We start from the raw sequence: 20,236 nt of genomic DNA, 5'->3' as shown, positions 1-20,236 counted from the left end.
TCGCTGGCTAGGCTACCATTTTTGTTGTCCATCACTAATTGCCCTTGAGAAGTTGGTGATAGAATGATACAAGACAGTTGTAGGCCATTTGATCTATCTTTCCTTTTGATAGTGCTATCTAATTGATCCCATTCATTTGCTCTTTCACCACAGCCCTAGAATTTTTTTCCCTACAAGTATTTATCTAGTTCTCTTTTTGAGGGTTACCATTGAATCTGCTTCCATCACTTTTGAGACAGTGATTTCCAGATTGCAACAACTTGCTATGTTTAAAAAGAAACGTTTCCTCAGGTCCATTCTGGTTATTTAATATAATTGGGAATTCAGAGTTGCCTTTACCCAGAATGTGGACCTCACTACCACAAGGGAGAATAGAGGCGAGTAATACAGTTGCATTCAATGGAAAGCTAGCCATAGACATGAGAGCGAAAGTAATAGGAGGATATGCTAATAGGGTTAGATGGAAGGAGACTTATGTGGAGCATCAACGCTGACTGAAATTGATTAGGCTGAATGGCCTGTTTCTGTGCTTTAAATTCTATGATTCCAGAACCGCATGAGTAGATGGACCAGAAGGATTCCACAGCTAAAAACGGCTGCATGGATTTGGCTTGTGTTCTCTTGGTTACATAATCTTATGCGGCAACCTAATTAGAATCATAACCTCTCAACATAATTAATGTGCTCAAGTCCCCGCAGTGGGACTTGAACCCAGAACCTTCTGAGCCCAAGGTGAGTAATGGATGATATTACGCTATAATGACTACTGGTGCTAATTCTTGGGTCAGTCTGATTTACTGAACCATGCTTTACCTGTTGCCTACGACATGAAGCATGCCATTCGCCCCAACTAATAAGTGTCATTGTTTACGCCCCATACAAGCCATTGATTTGCTTGAATTGAGATGAATTCAGCTTTGCCCTCCCTCCTCATTCCCACCTGGGAATTTGACACCATGTTGTAGATGCAGGTGTCAGGCTGATTCCACACCAGCCTGGAATGCTCAAATCTCACCAGAATACCTTGGCTTTCAGATCAATGATGAGGGAGGAGGAGGACACGACAGAAGATGAAATTGGTGATGATGAAGATGTGTCAAATGAAGAAGATTCGGAGGATAGTAATTCAGAGTCAGATGATGAGGGTGAGTGATGAGTTTAAGCCCTATGCAAACATTTTCTAAAGTTGGTGGAATTTGGAGCCTTTGCAGATAAAGGAGGGCAAGGAGGTTATCTAGAGTTTGCACCCTAAGGGGCCTGTGATCTTCAAACAGTTCCATCTTTCTCCTTCAGATGGAAAGCCTGCGAAGAAGTTGAGAAAGTCCAATCACCCAGCGGATGTTCATGAAGGGCGAACGATCTTCATCAGGTCAGACCAGAAATGTTTCCTAAGGAGGTGGTGGTGTGTGGTGAGGTCGTGGGCAATGTAAAAGCAATTGTATCCTATTGACCGCGAGTCTCCCTGCTGATGAGATGCAGTAAAACAAATGTTCAAACACCTTTGCTGAGTTACTGACCAACTGCAAAAAGTCCAAAGAACAAAACAACTTGCTGACTGCCAAGGAATATTTACGCAGCTGATCATGTCTTTTGATTTCTGGGCTGGGAGTGGTGGGGAATGCATGTGCATCCAGTCCCCTGGGAAGGGGGTGGACTCTGAGGCAGAGGATGTCACTTGGGTCACAGCTGCTCCTTGATCCTCTTGCCCCTCAGGTGGGCCAACTCCCCTTCCTCAGTCTCTGACCCCTTGTGGTATATGCGTATTATTGCTCAGTGTGTGTTTATCCCTTCGGGATCAAGCCTGATTAGGCTTTAATTTGTTACCAGCTGGTTTTTCCATACGCTCTCTTGAGTTATCTGATAATTTCCTGCTTTCCTCCTCAATTTCTCCTGCAGGAACCTGTCCTTTGACACTGAGGAAGATACGCTGGGGGAGATGTTGGAGCAGTTTGGAGACCTGAAGTATGTTCGAATTGTCATGCACCATGATACAGAACACTCCAAAGGTGAGGCATGGGGCTCTGCAACAAATGCTTGTTCGTAATTGCAGACGTCAGTGTATAATAGACCATCTAGTGTGGTGTAGAGAAGTAGACACCAGGAGGCTGTTGAGGGTTGGGGTGCGCAGTTGTGGAGGCCACGCAAACCAGCTTCAACCACTCCCCTGTAATGTGTTAGTTGATCGCAGGCGGGGAGGTTGGGTGGTGCTGTTATTGGCCTCATTGAGCCTGAGTTAAGGAGGGAGAAAGCAGCAAGGATTCCCGGCCCTAATCACTGTTCCCTCAATGCTGCTGGTATATGAAAATAGGGCATTTATGGCTCACCTCATAATCAAATGACCTGTTTCACAGGAAGGATGTCAAGATTTTTGATGCCTGTGCAACTAGCATCTCAGCTGAAAGACGGCACCAGTGACAGTGCAGGACCCCGTCACTATAGCACTGGAAAATTGGAGTAGGTTATCTGCTCAAACTTCTGGACTGTTTTTCTTCCCTAATCTGTTGATTCCTCCTGTGGTGGTTGTCAGTAACTATACAACCAGAAGATACGTTTATGGCCATGTGCAGGGCACAGCCTGTACTGAGAAGCATATTATCTAAATGGTGAGAGACTGCAGAGCTCTGAGATACAGAGGGATCTGGGTGTCTTAGTGCGTGAATTGCAAAAAGGCTAGTATGCAGGTACAGCAAGTAATTAGGTAAGCTAATTAGAATGCTATCATTTATTGCATGGGGAATTGAATACAAAAGTAGGGAGGTTCTGCTTCAGTTATACAGAGCAGTAGTGAGACCACATCTGGAGTACGGTGTACAGCATTGGTCTCCTTATTTAAGGAAGGATGTAAATGCATTGGAAGCAGCTCAGAGAAGGTTTACCAGACTCATACCTGGAATGGGTGGGTTGTCTTATGAGGAAAGGCTGGACAGGCTAGGCTTGTATCTGCTGGAGCTTAGAAGAGTAAAAGGCGACTTGATTGAAACATATAAGATCCTGTGGGGCCTTGAAAGGGTGGATGTGGAGAGGATGCTTCCTCTTGTGGGAGAATCTAGAACTAGGGGTCACTGTTTAAAAGTAAGGGGTTGCACATTTAAAACGGAAATGAGGCAAAATTTTTTCTGAGGGTTGTGATCTTATTGAATGGTGGAGCAGGCTTGAAGGGCCCACTCCTTGTTTGTATGAGTGCCTATTAGCTGTGTTTATAGTTCCTTAGTTAGGAGAGAGAAGCTGATGTGTGCTGTCTGACCTTTTATGTCTCACCCTCTTGATTCCCATCTGTTGTAGGTTGTGCCTTTGCCCAGTTTGTGACTAAGGAGTCGGCACAGAAGTGTGTGGAGGCAGCAGAGAGCCAGTGCGAGGTGAGGATCTCCTGTGTTTAGAGGCAGTATTGCATGGTTATCAGACTGGGTGCCTGCCTGCCTCCTTACTGAAATTGAGACTCATTACACCATCTCTGATTTTAGCTCATTCCCCCACAAGGAGCTTAATGAGGGACCATCACCATGCCCTGCACCCATCCACCCCACCCCAAGCCTTCCCTTCCACTACAGGCTTTTAGGCTTTTAAAATGAAAACTTGTATCATTTGAGCTCTACTTCTTAATTTAGGGCATCTGTTTTCACCCATTGGCGGTATCCTACACTGCAGACCCTGGTCATCCTCTAGTTTCCATTGGAAATTGAGGGGGAGAGAAGACTGTTTGGCCAACATGCTCATTCATGAGGTAAGATTGACTGCCCCTGACATTGAGGCTGTGTTTGACCGGGTGTGTCAAGGAGCCCTGGCCCTGTCAGTCTCATTCCTCATCATACATCAGAATTCCCATCCTCTTCTGTAATTTCTATTCTTTGGATCCTATCTTGCCATATGCGGGTCCTTCTCATCTCCATCTGTCCATTGATGTAAGTACATCATAATCCCCTCACACCGAAGTGCTTCCTAAACTATCTCTCTCTACTCACTAACATCTTCCCACCTCCTCAAAATTTTTCTTTTTGCTCATCCCTTTGGTTACTTCTCTGAACTCTGATTGCACCTGCTTCCTTTCTTCCTTGGAATGTGGGCATCAATGGCTAGGCCAGCATTTAATGCCCATCCCTAATTGCCCTTGAGAAGGTGGTGGTGAGCTGCTTCCTTTAATCATTGCAGTCCATTTGATATGGATACACCAACAGTGCTGTTAGGGAGGGAGTTCCAGGATTTTGACTTGGCAACAGTGAAGGAACGGCGATGTATTTCCAAGTCAGAATGGTGTATGTCTTGAAGGAGAAAATGCAGGGTGGTGGCGTTCCCATGCATCTGCTGCCCTTGTCCATCTAGGTGGCAGAGACTGCAGGTTTGGAGGATGCTGTCGAAATAGCCTTGGTGAGTTGCTGCAGTGCAACTTGTAGATGGTACACACTGATGCCACTGTGTGTCAGTGGTGGAGGGCGTAAATGTTTAAGGTGGTGAATGTAGTGCCAGTCAAACGGGCTGCTTGGCCTGGGTGGTGTCGAGCTGCTTGAGTGTTGTTGGAGTTGCACTCATCCAGGCAAGTGAAGAGTATTCCATCACATTCCTTACTTTTGCATTGTAGGTGGTGGTCAGGCTTTGGGTAGTCAGGAGGTGAGTTCTCACTGCAAAATTCCCAGCCTCTGACCTGCTCTTGTGTCCACAGTATTTTTATGGCTGGTCCAGCTCATTTTCTGGTCAATGGTAACCTCAAAGATGTTGATAGTGGGGGATTCAGTGCTGTTGATGCCATTGAATGTCAAGGGGAGATGTTTGGGTTCTCTCTTGTTGGAGGTGGTTATTGCCCGGCATTTGTATGGTGTGAATGTTCCTTGCCACTTAACATCCCAAGCCTGAATGTAAACCTAAATGTTGTCCAGGACTTGCTGCGTTTGGACACAGGCTGCTTCAGTATCTGAGGAGTCGCAAATGGTGCTGAATGTTGCACAATCGTTCGCAAACATCCCCACTTCTGACCTTATGATGGAAGAAAGGTCATTGATGAAGCAACTGAAGATGGTTGGGCTAAGACAACTACCCTGAGGAACTCCTGTAGTGATGCCCTGGGACTAGATGATTCACCGTCAATAACCATTCCTTTGTGCTGGGCATGACTCCAACCAGCAGAGTTTTCCCCCTGATTCTCATTGATTCCTGTTTTGCTAGGGCTGCCTTGTTGTCAAGGGCAGTCGCTCTCACCTCACCTCTTGAGTTCAGTTCTTTTGTCAATGTTAGTAGCTGAGTGGCTCTGGCAGAACCCAAACTGAGTATCAGTGAGCAGGTTATTGCTGAGTAAGTGCCATTTGAAAGCAATGTGGGCGACACCTTCCATCACCTTGCTGATGATTGAGAGTAAACTGATGGGGCGATAAGTGCCCAGGCTGGACTTGTCTTGCTTTTTGTGTACAGTACATACCTGGGTAATTTTCCACATTGCTGGTTAGATGCCAGTGTTGTAACTGTACCAGAACTGCTTGACTAGGGGCATGGCTACTTCTGAAGCACAAGTCTTCAGTACTATTGCCAGAATGTTGTCAGGGCCCATAGCCTTTGCAGTATCCAGTGCCTTCAGCTGTTTCTTGGTTTCTCTTGGAATGAATTGAATTGACTGAAGACTGGCTGGCGATCTTGGGAGGAGGCCAAGATTGATCATCCACTCAGCACTTCTGGCTGAAGATGATTGCAAATGCTTTAGCCTTGTCTTTGGCACTGATGTGCTGGGCTGCCTCATCAATGAGGATGGGGATATTTGTAGAACCTCTTCCTCCTGTGACTTAGTTAATTGTCCACCACCATTCATGGCTGGATATGGCAGGACTGCAGAGCTTAGATCTGATATATTGGTTGCGGGATCGCTTAGCCCTGTCTATCGTATGCTGCTTCTACATGTTTGGCATGCAAGTAGTCCTGTGTTTATATCTTCAGAAGGTTGACACCTCATTTTTAGGTATGTCTGGTGCTGCTATGCTATGGTTAACCAAGGAAGTTAAGAATAGTATCAAATTGAAAGACAAATGTACCATGTGGCAAAGATTAGTAGTAAGCCAGAGGATTGGGAAAGTTTTAAAAACCAAGAAAAGACCAAAAAAACAATAAAAAGGGAGAAAATAAACTTTGAGGGTAAACTAACAAGTAATATAAAAACAGACAGTAAGAGCTTCTTTAAATATATAAAAAGGAAGAGAGAGGCCAAAGTGAACATAGGCCCCTTAGCAAATGAGGCTGAGGAAATAATGGGGAACCAGGAAATGGCAGAGAAGCTGAATAAATACTTTGCATCAGTCTTCACGGTAGAAGACACTAATAGCATTCCAAAAATACTAAATAATTAAGGGACAAAAGGTGGGGAGGAAATAAATACATTTTCTCTAGTGATAGTTATTGTACTAGGGAAACTAATGGGGCTAAAGGCTGATAAGTTCCCTGGACCTGGTGGGTTGCATCCTAGGATATTAAAGGAAATAGCTGCAGAGTTAGTGGATGCACTGGTGGTAATCGTCCAAGAATCCTTGGATTCTGGAAAAGTCCCAGACAATTGGAAAACTGCCAATGTAACACCCTTATTCAAAAAGGGAGGGAGATGAAAAACAGGCAGCGATAGGCCGGCTAGCTTAACATCTGTCATTGGGAAAATGTTAGAGCCTATTATAAAGGATGTAATGGCAGAGCACTTAGAAATGCATAATGTAATCAAGCAGAGTCTGCATGACTTCATGAAAGGGAAATCATGCCTGACAAATTTGTTAGAATTCTTTGAGGAGGTAACAAGCAGGATAGATGAAGGGGAACCAGTAGACGTAATATATTTGGATTTTCTAAAGGCGTTCGATAAGGTACCGCACATAAGTCTAGTTAAAAAGATAAGAGCCCATGGTGGTGGGGGTAGTATATTAGCATGGATAGAAGATTGGCTAACTAATAGAAGACAGAGAGTTAGGTCAGGGATCAATGCTGGGGCCAGTGAATGTACTATCACCAAGTTTGCAGATGACACGAAAATAGGTGAGAAGGCAAGTGGTGAGGATGACATAAAGAGTCTACAGAGGGATATAGACAGGTTAAGTGAGTGGGCAAAAACTTGGCAAATGGAATATAATGTGGGAAAATGTGAGGTTATGCACTTTGGCAGGAAGAATAGAGGAGCTAAATATTACTTAAATGCAGAAAGCTGCAGCACAGAGGATTTGGGGGTCCTTGTGCATGAATCACAAAAAGCTAGCATACAAGTTCAACAGGTAATAGGGAAGGCAAATAGAACATTGGCCTTTATTTAAAAGGGAATGAAGTATAAAAATAGGGAAGTCTTGCTAAAACTATACAAGGCACTAGTTGGACCACACCTGGAATACTGTGAACAGTTTTGGTCCACTTATCTAAGGAAAGACACATACTGGCATTGGAGGCAGTCCAGAGAAGGTTCATTAGGTTGATCCCAAGTATGGAGGGATTTTCTTATAAGGAGAAGTCGAGTAGGTTGAGCCTGTACTCATTGGAGTTTAGAAGAATGAGAGATGATCTTATTGAAGCACATAAGATTCTTAGGGGCTTGACAGGGTGGATGCTGAGAGGTTGTTTTCCCCTTGTGGGAGAGTCTAGGACCAGAGGGCATAATCTCAGAGTAAGGGGTCACCCATTTAAGACAGAGATGAGGAGGAATTTCTTCTGAGGTTAGTGAATCTGTGGAATTCTTTACCGCAGAGGGTATCGAGGCTGGGTTGTTAAGTATATTCAAGGTTGAGATAGACAGATTTTTAATCAGAAAGGAAATCAAGGCCTAAGGGGAAAAGGCAGGAAAGTGGAGTTGAGGATTATCAGATCAGCCGTGATCTCATTGAATGGCGGAGAAGCCTCGATGGGCCGAACGGCCTCCTTCTGCTTCTGTTTCTTTTGGTCTTATGCTCCTGGCATGCCCTCCTGCACTCTTTATTGAATCAGGGTTGACCCCCTGGCTTGGTGGTGATGGTAACGTGGGGTCATGCTGGGCCATGAGGTTATAAATTGTGATCGAATACAGTTCTGCTGATGGCCCACAATGCCTCATGGTTGCCCAGTTTTAAGTTGCTAGATCTGTTTGAAATCTATCCTGTTTTAGCACAGTGGTAGTGCCACACAACATGATGGAGGGTACCCTCAATATTAAGATAGTAGTTTGTCTCCAGAAGGTCTGTGCAGTGGTCACTCCTACTGATATTGTCATGGATAGATGCATACGACAGGGAGATTGGTGAGGACAGGGTCAGATAGGTTCTTCCTCCTTATTGGTTCTCTCACCACCTGCCTTAGACCCAGCCTAGCATCTTTGTCCTTTCGGACTCGGCCAGCTTGGTCAGTAGTGGTGCTACCAAGCCACTCTTAGTGAAGGGCACTGAAGTCCCCCATCCAGAGTACATTCTGTGCCCTTGCCAACCTCAGTGCTTCTTCCAATTGGTGCTCAACATGGAGGAGTACTGATCCATTAACTGAGGGGGGTGGTATGTGGTAATCAACAGGAGGTTTCCTTGCTCACATTTGACCTGACCTTGGGGTCCGGATTCAATGTTGAGGACTCCCAGGACAACTCCCTCCTGACTGTAACCACTGTTCTGTCGCCACCTCTGGTGGATCTGTCTTGCCAGTGGGGCAGGACATAACCAGGGAGGGTGATGGTGGTGTCTGTGACATTGTCTGTTAGGTGTGATTCTGAGAGTATGACTTTGTCAAGCTGTTGCTTGACTAGCCTGTGGGATAGTCCCCCCAATTTTAGCACCCAGATGTTAGTAGGAAGAACTTCGTAGAGGGTATTTAAGAATCAACTACATTGCTGTGGGTCTGGAGTGACATGTAGGTCAGACGAGGTAACATAGAAACATAGAAAATAGGAGCAGGAGTAGGCCATTCGGCCCTTCGAGCCTGCTCCCTGATCATCATGATCATTGCTGATCATCCAACTCAATAGCCTGCTCCCGCTTTCTCCCCGTATCCTTTGATCCCTTTCGCCCCAAGAGCTATATCTAACTCCTTGAAAACGTACAATGTTTTGGCCTCAACTACTTTCTGTGGTAGCGAATTCCACAGGCTCACCACTCTCTGGGTGAAGAAATTTCTCCTCATCTCAGTCCTAAATGGTCTACCCCGTATCCTCAGACTGTGATCCCTGGTTCTGGACTCCCCCACCATTGGGAACATCCTTCCTGCATCTACCCTGTCCAGTCCTGTTAAAATTTTATAGGTTTCCATGAGATCCCCCCTCATTCTTCTGGACTCCAGCGAATATAATCTTAACGGACTCAATTTCTCCTCATATGTCAGTCCCGCCATCCCAGGAATCAGCCTGGCAAGTCTTTGCTGCGCTCCCTCGATAGCAAGAACATCCTCCCTCAGATAAAGAGACCAAAACTGCACACACTATTCCAGGTGTGGTCTCACCAAGGCCCTGTATAATTGCAGCAAGACATTCCTGCTCCTGTACTCGAATCCTCTCGCCATGAAGGCCAACATACCATTTGCCTTCTTTACCGCCTGCTGCACCTGCATGCTTACCTTCAGCGACTGGTGTACGAGGACACCCAGGTCTCGTTGCACATTCCTCAATCTCGATTTATAGCTGTTCAAACAATAATCTGTTTTAAGCAAAAAACTGCGGATGCTGGAAATCCAAAACAAAAACAAAAATACCTGGAAAAACTCAGCAGGTCTGACAGCATCTGCGGAGAGGAACACAGTTAACGTTTCGAGTCTGAATGACTCTTCAACAGAATTAAGGAAAAATAGAAAAGAGGTGAAATATAAGCTGGTTTAAGGGGGGGGTAGAGCTGGATAGAGGGCCAGTGATAGGTGGAGATAGCCGAAAGATGTCACAGACAAAAGGACAAAGAGGTGTTGAAGGTGGTGATATTATCTAAGGAATGTGCTAATTAAGGGTAGAAAGCAGGACAAGCAAGGTGCAGATAGCCCTGGTGGGGTGAAGGGAAGGGATCGAAATAGACTAAAAGGTAGAGATAAAACAATGGATGGAAATACATTTAAAAATAATGGAAATAGGTGGGAAAAGAAAAATCTATATAAATTATTGGAAAAGTGGGGGATCGGAAAGGGGGTGGGGATGGAGGAGAGAGTTCATGATCTAAAATTGTTGAACCCAATATTCTGTCCGGAAGGCTGTAAAGTGCCTAGTCGGAAGATGAGCTGCTGTTCCTCCAGTTTGCTTTGAGCTTCACTGGAACATTGCAACAGGCCAAGGATGGACATGTGGGCAAGACAGCAGGGTGGTGTGTTCAAATGGCAAACGACAGGGAGGTCTGGGTCATGCTTGCAGACAGACCGAAGGCGTTCTGCAAAGCGGTCACCCAGTCTGCGTTTGGTCTCTCCAATGTAGAGGAAACCGCATTGGGAGCAGCGAATGCAGTAGACTAAATTGAGGGAAGTGCAAGTGAAATGCTGCTTCACTTGAAAGGAGTGTTTGGGCCCTTGGCCGGTGAGGAGGGGGGAAATAAAGGGGCAGGTGTTGCACCTTCTGCGGTTGCATGGGAAGGTGCCGTGGGAGGGGGCTGAGGTGTAGAGGGTGATGGAGGAGTGGACCAGGGTGTCCCGGAGGGAATTATCCCTGCGGAATGCTGCCGGGGGGTGGGATAAAGGGAGGATGTGTTTGGTGGTGGCATCATGCTGGAGTTGGCGGAAATGGCAGAGGATGATCGTTTGAATGCGGAGGCTGGTGGGGTGATAAGTGAGGACAAGGGGGTTCGGGGAGGGAGAGGAAGGTGTGAGGGCAGATGCACGGGAGATGGGCCAGACACGGTTGAGGGCCCTGTCAACCACCGTGGGTGGAAAACCTCGGTTGAGGAAGAAGGAAGACATGTCAGAGGAACTGTTTTTGAAAGTGGCATCATCAGAACAGATGCGACGGAGGCGAAGGATCTGAGAGAATGGGATGGAGTCCTTACAGGAAGCGGGGTGTGAGGAGCTGTGGTCAAGGTAGCTGTGGGAGTCAGTAGGCTTGTAATGAATATTGGTGGACAGTCTATCACCAGAAATTGAGACAGAGATGTCAAGGAAGGGAAGGGAAGTGTCAGAGATGAACCACGTGAAAATGATGGAGGGTGGAAATTGGAAGCAAAATTAATAAATTTTTCCAGGTCCAGACGAGAGCATGAAGCAGCACCGAAGCAGTCATCGATGTACCGGAGAAAGAGTTGTGGGAGGGGGCCGGAGTAGGACTGGAATAAGGAATGTTCCACATACCCTATAAAGAGACAGGCATAACTGGGGCCCATGCGGGTACCCATAGCCACACCTTTTATTTGGAGGAAGTGAGAGGAGTTTAAGGAGAAATTGTTCAGTGAGAGAACAAGTTCAGCCAGACGGAGGAGAGGAGTGGTGGATGGGGATTGTTCGGGCCTCAGTTCAAGGAAGAAGCGGAGAGCCCTCAGACCATTCCAGCAGGGGATGGAGGTGTAGAGGGATTGGACGTCCATGGTGAAGAGGAGGCGGTTGGGGCCAGGGAACTGGAAATTGTTGATGTGATGTAGGGTGTCAGAGGAATCGCGGATGTAGGTGGGAAGAGACTGGACAAGGGGGAGAGAGAATGGAGTCAAGATAGCAAGAAATGTATTCCATGGGGCAGGAATAGGCTGACACAATCGGTCTGCCGGGACAGTCCTGTTTGTGGATTTTGGGTAAGGGGTAGAAGCGGGCCGTCCGAGGTTGGGAGACTATGAGATTAGAAGCTGTGGAAGGAAGATCTCCAGAGGAGATGAGGTCAGTGACAGTCCTGGAAACAATGGCTTGATGTTCAGTGGTGGGGTCATGGTCCAGGGGGAGGTAGGAGGAAGTGTCTGCGAGTTGACGCTCAGCCTCTGCTAGGTAGAGGTCAGTGCGCCAGACAACAACAGCACCATCCTTGTCAGCAGGTTTGATGACAATGCCAGGGTTGGACCTGAGAGAACGGAGTGCAACAAGTTCAGAGAGAGACAGGTTAGAGTGGGTGAGAGGAGCAGAGAAATTGAGACGACTGATGTCACACCAACAGTTCTTAATGAAAAGATCAAGAGCAGGTAAGAATCCAGAGGAAGGGGTCCAGGTGGAGGGAGAATATTGGAGGTGGGTAAAAGGATCCGTTGAATGGGGAGAGGACTCCTGCCCAAAGAAGTGAGCACGGAGACGAAGGCAGCGGAAGAAGAGTCCAGCATTGTGCCGAGCCCGAAATTCATTGAGATGAGGGCGTAAGGGTATGAAACTGAGTCTTTTGCTGAGCTCTGAACGTTCAGCATCAGAGAGGGGAAGGTCAAGGGGTCTGGTGAATACACGGCCGGGGCTGGGATTGGAAGATGGGATGGGGACAGATGTCTATGACATCTTTTGGCAATCTCCACCTACCACTGGCCCTCTATCCAGCTCTACCTGTCCCACCCCCACTTAAACCAGCTTATATTTCACCTCTTTTCTATTTTCTCTCAGTTCTGTTGAAGAGTCATTCGGACTCGAAACGTTAACTGTATTCCTCTCCGCAGATGCTGTCTGACCTGCTGAGTTTTTCCAGGTACTTTTGTTTTTGTTAATAATCTGTCTTCCTGTTTTTGCTACCAAAGTGAATAACCTCATATTTATCCACATTATACTGCATCTGCCATGCATTTGCCCACTCATTCAGCTTGTCCAAATCACACTGAAGCATCTCTGCATCCTCCTCACAATTCACCCTCCCACCCAGCTTTGTGTCATCTGCAAATTTGGAGATATTACATTTAGTTCCCTCATCTAAATCATTAATATATATTGTGAATAGCTGGGGTCCCAGCACCAATCCCTGTGGTACCCCACTAGTCACTGCCTGCCATTCGGAAAAAGACCTGTTTATTCCTACTCTTTGTTTCCTGCCTGCCAACCAGTTTTCTATCCATCTCAATACACTACCCCCAATCCCATGCGCTTTAATTTTACATGCTAATCTCTTATGTGGGGTTTTGTCAAAAGCCTTCTGAAAGTCCAAATAAACCACATCCACTGGCTCCCCCTCATCAACTCTACTAGTTACATCCTCGAAAAATTCCAGTAGATTTGTCTAACATGATTTCCCTTTCGTAAATTCATGCTGACTCTGTCCGATTCTGCCACAGTTTTCCAAGTGCTCAGCTATTAAATCTTTTATAATAGACTCTAGAATTTTCCCCACTACCGATGTCAGGCTGACTGGTCTATAATTCCCTGTTTTCTCTCTACCTCCCTTTTTAAATAGTGGGGTTACATTAGCTACCCTCCAATCTGTAGGAACTGTTCCAGATCTATAGAATCTTGGAAGGTGACCAGCAATGCATCCACTATTTCTAGGGCCATTTCCTTAAGTGCTCTGGGATGTAGATTATCAGGCCCTGGGGATTTATCAGCCTTCAATCCCATCAATTTCTCCAACACCATTTCCCAATTAATACTGATTTCTTTCAGTTCCTCCCTCTCACTAAACCCTGTGTTCCGCAACATTTGACAACAGATTAAACCTTCCTAAAAGGACATTAATGAATCAGATAGGTTTTTATGCCAATTGTCAATGCTTTCATGGACCCCATTACTGAGACGAGCTTTTGAATTAAATTCAAATTTCATCACCTGCCATGGTGGGATTTGGATCCATGTCCCCAGCGTATTAGCCTGGGCCTCCAGATTGCTGGTCCAGTGACATTACCACTATGCCACTGCCTCCCTGTAGTCTGCTGTCTGAATTCTTCTTGTCAAATTTTTGAGCCACCTTGCTATGTTACGGATGATGTATACCAGTGTAGCCCAGAATTGTGTTTACTGTTGGCTTTTCTACGGTTATGCCCACGGTCATCTTGACATAAACCACACACGTTTGACTTCTAGAGCGGAGGCCTCTGGTTGGACAAGCGGAAGCTCACCGTGACCTTGGCGGTCAGTCGCGAAGAGGCCAAGAAGCTTGCCCAAAAGAAGACGAAGAAACCATCTGGAACACGGAACCTGTACCTGGCTCGAGAGGGTTGTAAGTATTTTGGGCAGAGCTGTTTGGTCAGGAGGATTCCTGTTCCTTGTAACACACACAGTTGTTTGTAATCAGATGTTGGCCTGTGGCTCAGTGAGTAGCACTTTCACCTCTGAGCCCAAGGGTCATAGATCAAGTCCCACTCCAGGGGCTTGAGCGCATGATGCAGGCTGACACTCCCAATGTAGTGCAGTATTCTCTCAGTGCTATCAGAGATGCTGTCTTTTGAATGAGACATTAAACCATAGGCCCTTCTGCCCTTTCAGGTGGATGTAAAGATCCCCTGGCACTATTTGGAAGAAGAGCAGGGATATTAATCCAAGTGTCCTGGCCAATGTTTTCCCTTGAGCAACATGAATGAAACCTATTATCTAGCCATTATCTCTTTGCTGTTTTTGGGACCTTGCAATGTGCAAATTGGCTGCCACATTTCCTACATTTTTTTTTTAAAAAAAGTACTTCATTGGCTGTGAAGCACTTTGAGTCATCCTGATGTTGTGAAAGGCACTAAATGAAAGTCCATTCCTGCTTTAAGGACTAAATTCTCTCTAATTGGAATGGGAGGCGTTAAATGGCATTTTCATGCAATGGGGTTTTGAATATGGAATACATGATCACAAGGGTTTGTTGATGGGCATCAGATACACATGTGAAGAAAAATATTGAAGCCTTTAGAGAAGTGGTATCAGAGCAGAGATCTGCAGTGTGAGAAATTGTACCTGTGGCCTGTGCCTGTTATGCCTGTCTCTCCAGTAATGGGACTGGCTTTCAGAAGTTTACCTCTTTCCTATTCCTTTCAGTGATTCGGGCTGGAATGAAATCGGCAGAGGGCATGAGTGCTGCAGACGTTACCAAGAGAACACGGGTGAGTTATCTCATGGTCATCCTTCAGAATGTAAATGGAACTACAACATATCTCAGTTTCTTTTAATACTGTTAACAGTTGACTGTTTTTCTCTCTTTTTCCACCCTTCTCCTGATTCTTACTGGGAAAGTGGAAAGAAGGGTTTCAACCAGGGTTTTTAGCAATATATATGGTTTAGAACAGGCCATAACAGCAATTTTAACAAGTTTTAAGTGTCCCATTTCACCATGGGACAATGCATTCAATGCCGACAGAGAGCAGTGTACCCATTGCGCAAGCTCAGAAAGGGCATGGTGAATGGTGAACAAGCAGGTCCAGATTTACTTACTTCATACAGTGAGTGTTTGGAGTAGATTACCTAAAGCAGGGGATAGGGTCAGCAAGTCAAGAGGGAAGTGGATAAATATTTGTGTAGACCTGATGGGCACCACGTTCCACCCTCTTATTCTCACTCCCCGCCAACCATTCTTCAGCAAAACGCATACAGGTTTTATAGAGGACTCTCACCCCTCGTTTGCTCTTGTTCTGTGTTTAGTTTGAGGAGCTGAAGCGTCAGAAGCTGAAGGACGTAAATATCTTTGTCTCGCAAACGAGGCTGTGCATCCACAACATTCCGAAGTCAGTGACCGACCAGCAGCTCCGGAAGCTTTGCTTAGAGGCCACGGGCATGAAGGGCGTGCGGATAAAGGAGGTAAGTGGGAGGGGCACCTGTGGGGAGATTTCCACAAATGAAATAGGGGAGTTTCACCACAGCCTCCCCCCAGCCCCACACTGACTATGCATCAACAGCATGTGGTGCTGCTGTTTGAGGGAGCGAGTGCGGGGAAAGGCCCCATCAAGTAATTTTGTCAATGCTAGAGAATTGCCCAGTGACATTGCTCACAGTAAAAAATGATACCTGGTTTTAGAGGGATGAGAGCATTATTACCATAGATTGCACTGTTCTGCTGCTGTGTCTCTTTTAAGAGCTCATAAATATATTTACTGTTCTGAGATAGGTCATCCAGAGTTTGTTGTTGTTTTTGTTTTTTGTGGTCTGGAGGAAATTTGAAGATTGGTAGGTTGTTGTAAGTCAGAATCTAGAGACACAGATTCCAGATATTCAGGCTGCTGTATTAAGAAAGTATTTTTTGAAGTACATTTGTTTTGAAAGATGGCAAATGTTTGTCCGTCAGCAACCACATCAACTTGCAATCATATTGCACCATTGGACCTCCTGAAGTTGTGAAACGTGTGATTATAAAAATAAGTTGGCTCTATTTTAAATCAATAGATTGACTGTGTTACTTGAACAGATAGTCAAAGACGATTTGCATTTATATAGCACCTTTTAATGTTGTGAACCGTCCCAACATGGAGCATAATGAAACAAAATTTGACTCAGACCCACATGAGGTGTTAGGACAGCCAAAAGCTTGGTCGTAGAATTCGCTTTTAAGAAGCTTCTTAAAGGAGGAGAAAGAGGCAGAGAGGTTTCAAGGGGGAATTCGAGTTTAGAGCCTTGGCAGCTGAAGGCTTGGCTACCAGTGAAGAAGTGATTAAAATCGAGGATTCACAAGGGGCCAGAATTTGAGGAGTATAGAGTTATTGGTCGGTTGGAGTAGTTTACAGAGATAAGGAGGGTTGAGGCCTGGGCGGATTTGCAAACAAGGATGAGAATTTTAAAATCAAGGCATTATTGAGGTGTGACCAGACCAGGAGCCAGTTTTGTTCAGTGAGTACAGCGGGTAATTGGTGAATGGGTCATGGTCTGAATGAGGATACAGGGCAGATATACCTGTGCATTGGACGAGCTGTGTTCTGCAGCCGGCTCACAACTGTCTTCCATGTCTTCCGTTTAGTGTCGGATCATGCGGGACTTGCGGACAGCGAAGACAAAAGCGGGCGCTCGTTCTCTGGGCTATGGGTTCGTAGAATTCATGGAGCATAGCCACTCCTTGACAGCTTTGCGCTACCTGAATAATAACCCGGACGTTTTTGGGCCAGAGAAGGTGAGTGAGATCATCTGTGGTGTGCCAGTGTAACAAATCGGATTGTTTGGTGGTTGTGGAGGCACTGGGTTTTGGCCAGTGCCCTCCATTCTGGAACAGTACTTCACAACTTTTTGCCTGGGGGCTTTGCTCTCTTCTAACCAGTGAGGTATCGCAGGTTACATCCCACATGTTTTTTGGTAATGTAGCGGATTAACTACTAACCCCTCGCCTCCTGGACCGAAGTCCAGTTGCAACTCAGACAGATGGGGTCAAAGTCTCTGTCTACTGGCTGCACGAAATGGACTTGGGCAATCTTGGTCTCAATCTCAATCTCTGTTCCCATCAGGCCTACAGATTTGCTCACTCTCCCAGGTACTAATTCTTGCTACTAGGATATGGTTCCAATGCATCCTCCAACAATTCATCCGTTCTCTCCAATGCGAATGCTGCACTGTATTGATGCTGGGGCAGTGAATTGGTGGCCTCCATCAGATTGGTGGCATTGCATAAGGAGCAATGTTGAGTCTCAGATGGCACGTTGGGCATAGTAGAGTTCACTTAGCTTTGCCCGACTCAGCACTACTAATATAGGACCACTGAAGCTCCAATCCCATTGCAGTGAAATTCCTGACTGCCAAATCTGCCAGCAGAAGCAGGGGGGGGGGTGGTAACCCCAGCATTGGCTGTGTAGCCCCCCTCCCCACCCCCCTGCGGCATGCTGTTGGGGCTTGCTGGGTTCAGGTAGGTCCTTGTCTTGGATGGTGCATGATGGTGGTATGGGAAAGTAATAAAATGCCTTGGAAAGCAGAAGAGCTAACTCCTCCTAACCCAATTGAGGTTTGCAAGAATTCTATTTGTGGAATGTGTAATCCCACTTCCTCTGGTGGCACAGTGTTGTGCACACTTAGCCAAGCTGCAGACCAGAATGGTCCAGGACTCTGTCCTCCGTCTTTACTGCATTAGATTATGTCAGCCTGGATATTCCTGGTTTGTAATGGATTTCTCACTCCTGATCATATCTAGTGGCTCCTGGCTGCAATGCCCCGAAATATCCTGTCAACACTTATGAAGTTATTTTGGTAGAGCCACATGGAGAGAAACTGTTTCCTCTGGTAAGCGGATCGGTAACCAGAGGTTGTAGATTTAATGGGAAAAGAATGTGAAGGGTCATGAGAAATTTTTTTGCACAATCAGTTGTTAAGATCTGGGATACACGACCTGTAAGTGTGGTGGAAGCGGATTCCATAGTAATTTCAAAAGAATATTGAACGTGTACTTAACTAATTTTGTTAGGGTTATGGAGGGAAAAGGTGAGATGTGGATGGCCCTCCTGTTGATTCTATATCAGCATATGTAAAGAGAGTCTGCTAGAGAGGGTGAGGTACTGCCTCATATCAACCAGAGCCGGTGCTTTCAGGAGAGACAAATTAAGGGAGGGAAGAGGGAAAAGTAAAATGCACAATCTAAATAAAATAGATTTAACGTTTCTAGTTTTTCTTACACCTGTTCCCTGCTTGCCCATTGCCAGCAGCACAGAGCATCTTAAGCAGAGTGAAAAAGGAGCTGTTGTGGTGATAATACCTTAGTGTTGGTGGGATTGGACTGCTTGATGATCAGCAGCACCAGATCTCACTTTATTGATGCTGGAGTCATCTTGGTGGCCCATTGCAGGGACTGGTTCAAGGTGTGTGGCTTTTATGTTATATCTGCACAGGTTACCTAACCTGATTCCTTCGTACTTTTTTCTCCTGCCCCTTGGCACAGAGGCCAATCGTGGAGTTCTCGCTGGAAGATCGGAGGAAGCTGAAAATAAAAGAGATGCGAATGCAGCGCAACCTGGTAAGGGAATCTCTACTGGGCCACGATTTACTCATCAGTCGTTGGAAGTTCCAACACTGAAAGGGAAGATTAGCCTCGGGGGTGAGTTGACAGGGCGTGGGATTATACCGTGGCTATTCAGTTTGAGGACCAGTGGGCAATTTATCGGACAGTGGGGATGCCTGGATTCTTCAATGTTTGGCTAATCATTTAAATTTAGAACACAGAAGGTAGCCATTTGGTCCATCGTGTCTGTGCTGGCTCTTTTAGAAGAGCTATCTAATTAATCTCTCTCTCTCTCTCTCTCTTTCCAGTAGCTCTGCAAATGTTTCCCTTTGAAAGTTTTACATCTAATTTCCTTCTGAGAGTTGTTATTGAATCTGCTTCCTATTCTTTCAGTGCACCGAGGCCCCTGCAGTTGATTCTGTGGGGCGAATAACCAGTTAATGTTCTCGGCTGTAAAGTGCTTTGGGATATACTGAGGATGTGATGAGACGTTATGTATATGCAAGATCGATCTTTCTCGCTTAAAGTTCCTTGCAAATTTTTCTTGCTAACCACTTGAGTAAAGCCTCAACTGCTAGGGTTCTGATACCATATTGCCCGGTTTGAATCGGAGCTCCCTTTTTAAATGTAAATGCTGCTGTATCTCGTTTGAGCCACTGGAGGGTGCTGTCACACAGTCTAGCTTAGTTGGAGCCTCCAGTGAGCAACAACTGAACCACAGTTTAATTCTGAGGTTAACTCTAACCCCAACAGATTTCGTCGACTGAAACTTGTACGTTTAAGAGAAATAACTTGGTAGACAATTGGAAGTCTGTAAGTCCTTTTATGGTTCTTCTTTTGACAGCAGATGCAGCAGCTTAAAGCGGGAGCAAACACGCAGGTGCAGACTGGGAAACTCAGTACACGTCCAAGCGACCAACAGCAGACCAACCCCAAAACTGCACCTCAGGGCCACAAATCATGGTCTGGATTTTGTACCAAGCCCGAAGTTGAGGTGGAGGAGCTGGCCAACGGGAAGAAACGGAAGAAGGTGCTGCCTCTGCCATCCCACCAAGGCCCCAAAATCCGGTATGAGTTTGCCCCGGGGTGTGTGAGTTTGCCCCGGGGTGTGTGAGTTTGCCCCCCGGGGTGTGTGAGTTTGCCCCGGGGTGTGTGAGTTTGCCCCGGGGTGTGTGAGTTTGCCCCGGGGTGTGTGAGTTTGCCCCCCGGGGTGTGTGAGTTTGCCCCGGGGTGTGTGAGTTTGCCCCGGGGTGTGTGAGTTTGCCCCGGGGTGTGTGAGTTTGCCCCGGGGTGTGTGAGTTTGCCCCCCGGGGTGTGTGAGTTTGCCCCCCGGGGTGTGTGAGTTTGCCCCCCGGGGTGTGTGAGTTTGCCCCCCGGGGTGTGTGAGTTTGCCCCCCGGGGTGTGTGAGTTTGCCCCCCGGGGTGTGTGAGTTTGCCCCGGGGTGTGTGAGTTTGCCCCGGGGTGTGTGAGTTTGCCCCCCGGGGTGTGGGAGCTGCCCCCCCCCCCCCCCCGGGGTGTGTGCCATTGAATCTTACAGCTCAGAAGGAGGGAGTTTGCTCTGTTGTTCCTGTGCCGAATCTTTGAAAGAACCGTCCAAATTTAGTTCCACAACCCTG

At 46.4% G+C, this 20,236-nt stretch overlaps 1 protein-coding gene across 2 annotated transcripts in view; it reads left to right on the top strand.

Annotated features, from left to right (window-relative positions):
• The window catches only part of rbm28 (RNA binding motif protein 28), a 43,530-nt gene that overhangs the window by 17,353 nt on the left and 5,941 nt on the right, over window positions 1-20,236 (top strand). Inside the window, exons 8-17 of one of the 2 annotated variants that reach the window (XM_078553115.1) lie at window positions 1,036-1,145; window positions 1,294-1,369; window positions 1,897-2,006; window positions 3,283-3,356; window positions 13,822-13,957; window positions 14,758-14,822; window positions 15,358-15,513; window positions 16,664-16,813; window positions 18,560-18,634; window positions 19,467-19,687. In XM_078553115.1, coding sequence (XP_078409241.1) covers window positions 1,036-1,145; window positions 1,294-1,369; window positions 1,897-2,006; window positions 3,283-3,356; window positions 13,822-13,957; window positions 14,758-14,822; window positions 15,358-15,513; window positions 16,664-16,813; window positions 18,560-18,634; window positions 19,467-19,687 — 1,173 coding nt within the window. Of the gene's footprint in view, window positions 1-1,035; window positions 1,146-1,293; window positions 1,370-1,896; window positions 2,007-3,282; window positions 3,357-13,821; window positions 13,958-14,757; window positions 14,823-15,357; window positions 15,514-16,663; window positions 16,814-18,559; window positions 18,635-19,463; window positions 19,688-20,236 lie in introns of both variants that reach the window. The other variant, XM_078553114.1, reaches the window with a different exon arrangement.

Source organism: Cetorhinus maximus, chromosome 12, assembly GCF_964194155.1.
Source record: "Cetorhinus maximus chromosome 12, sCetMax3.hap1.1, whole genome shotgun sequence".
NCBI classification, from domain to species: Eukaryota; Metazoa; Chordata; class Chondrichthyes; order Lamniformes; family Cetorhinidae; genus Cetorhinus; species Cetorhinus maximus.
Note: the sequence above shows the minus strand (reverse complement) of the source record. Positions and strands in the feature narration are given on the sequence as shown.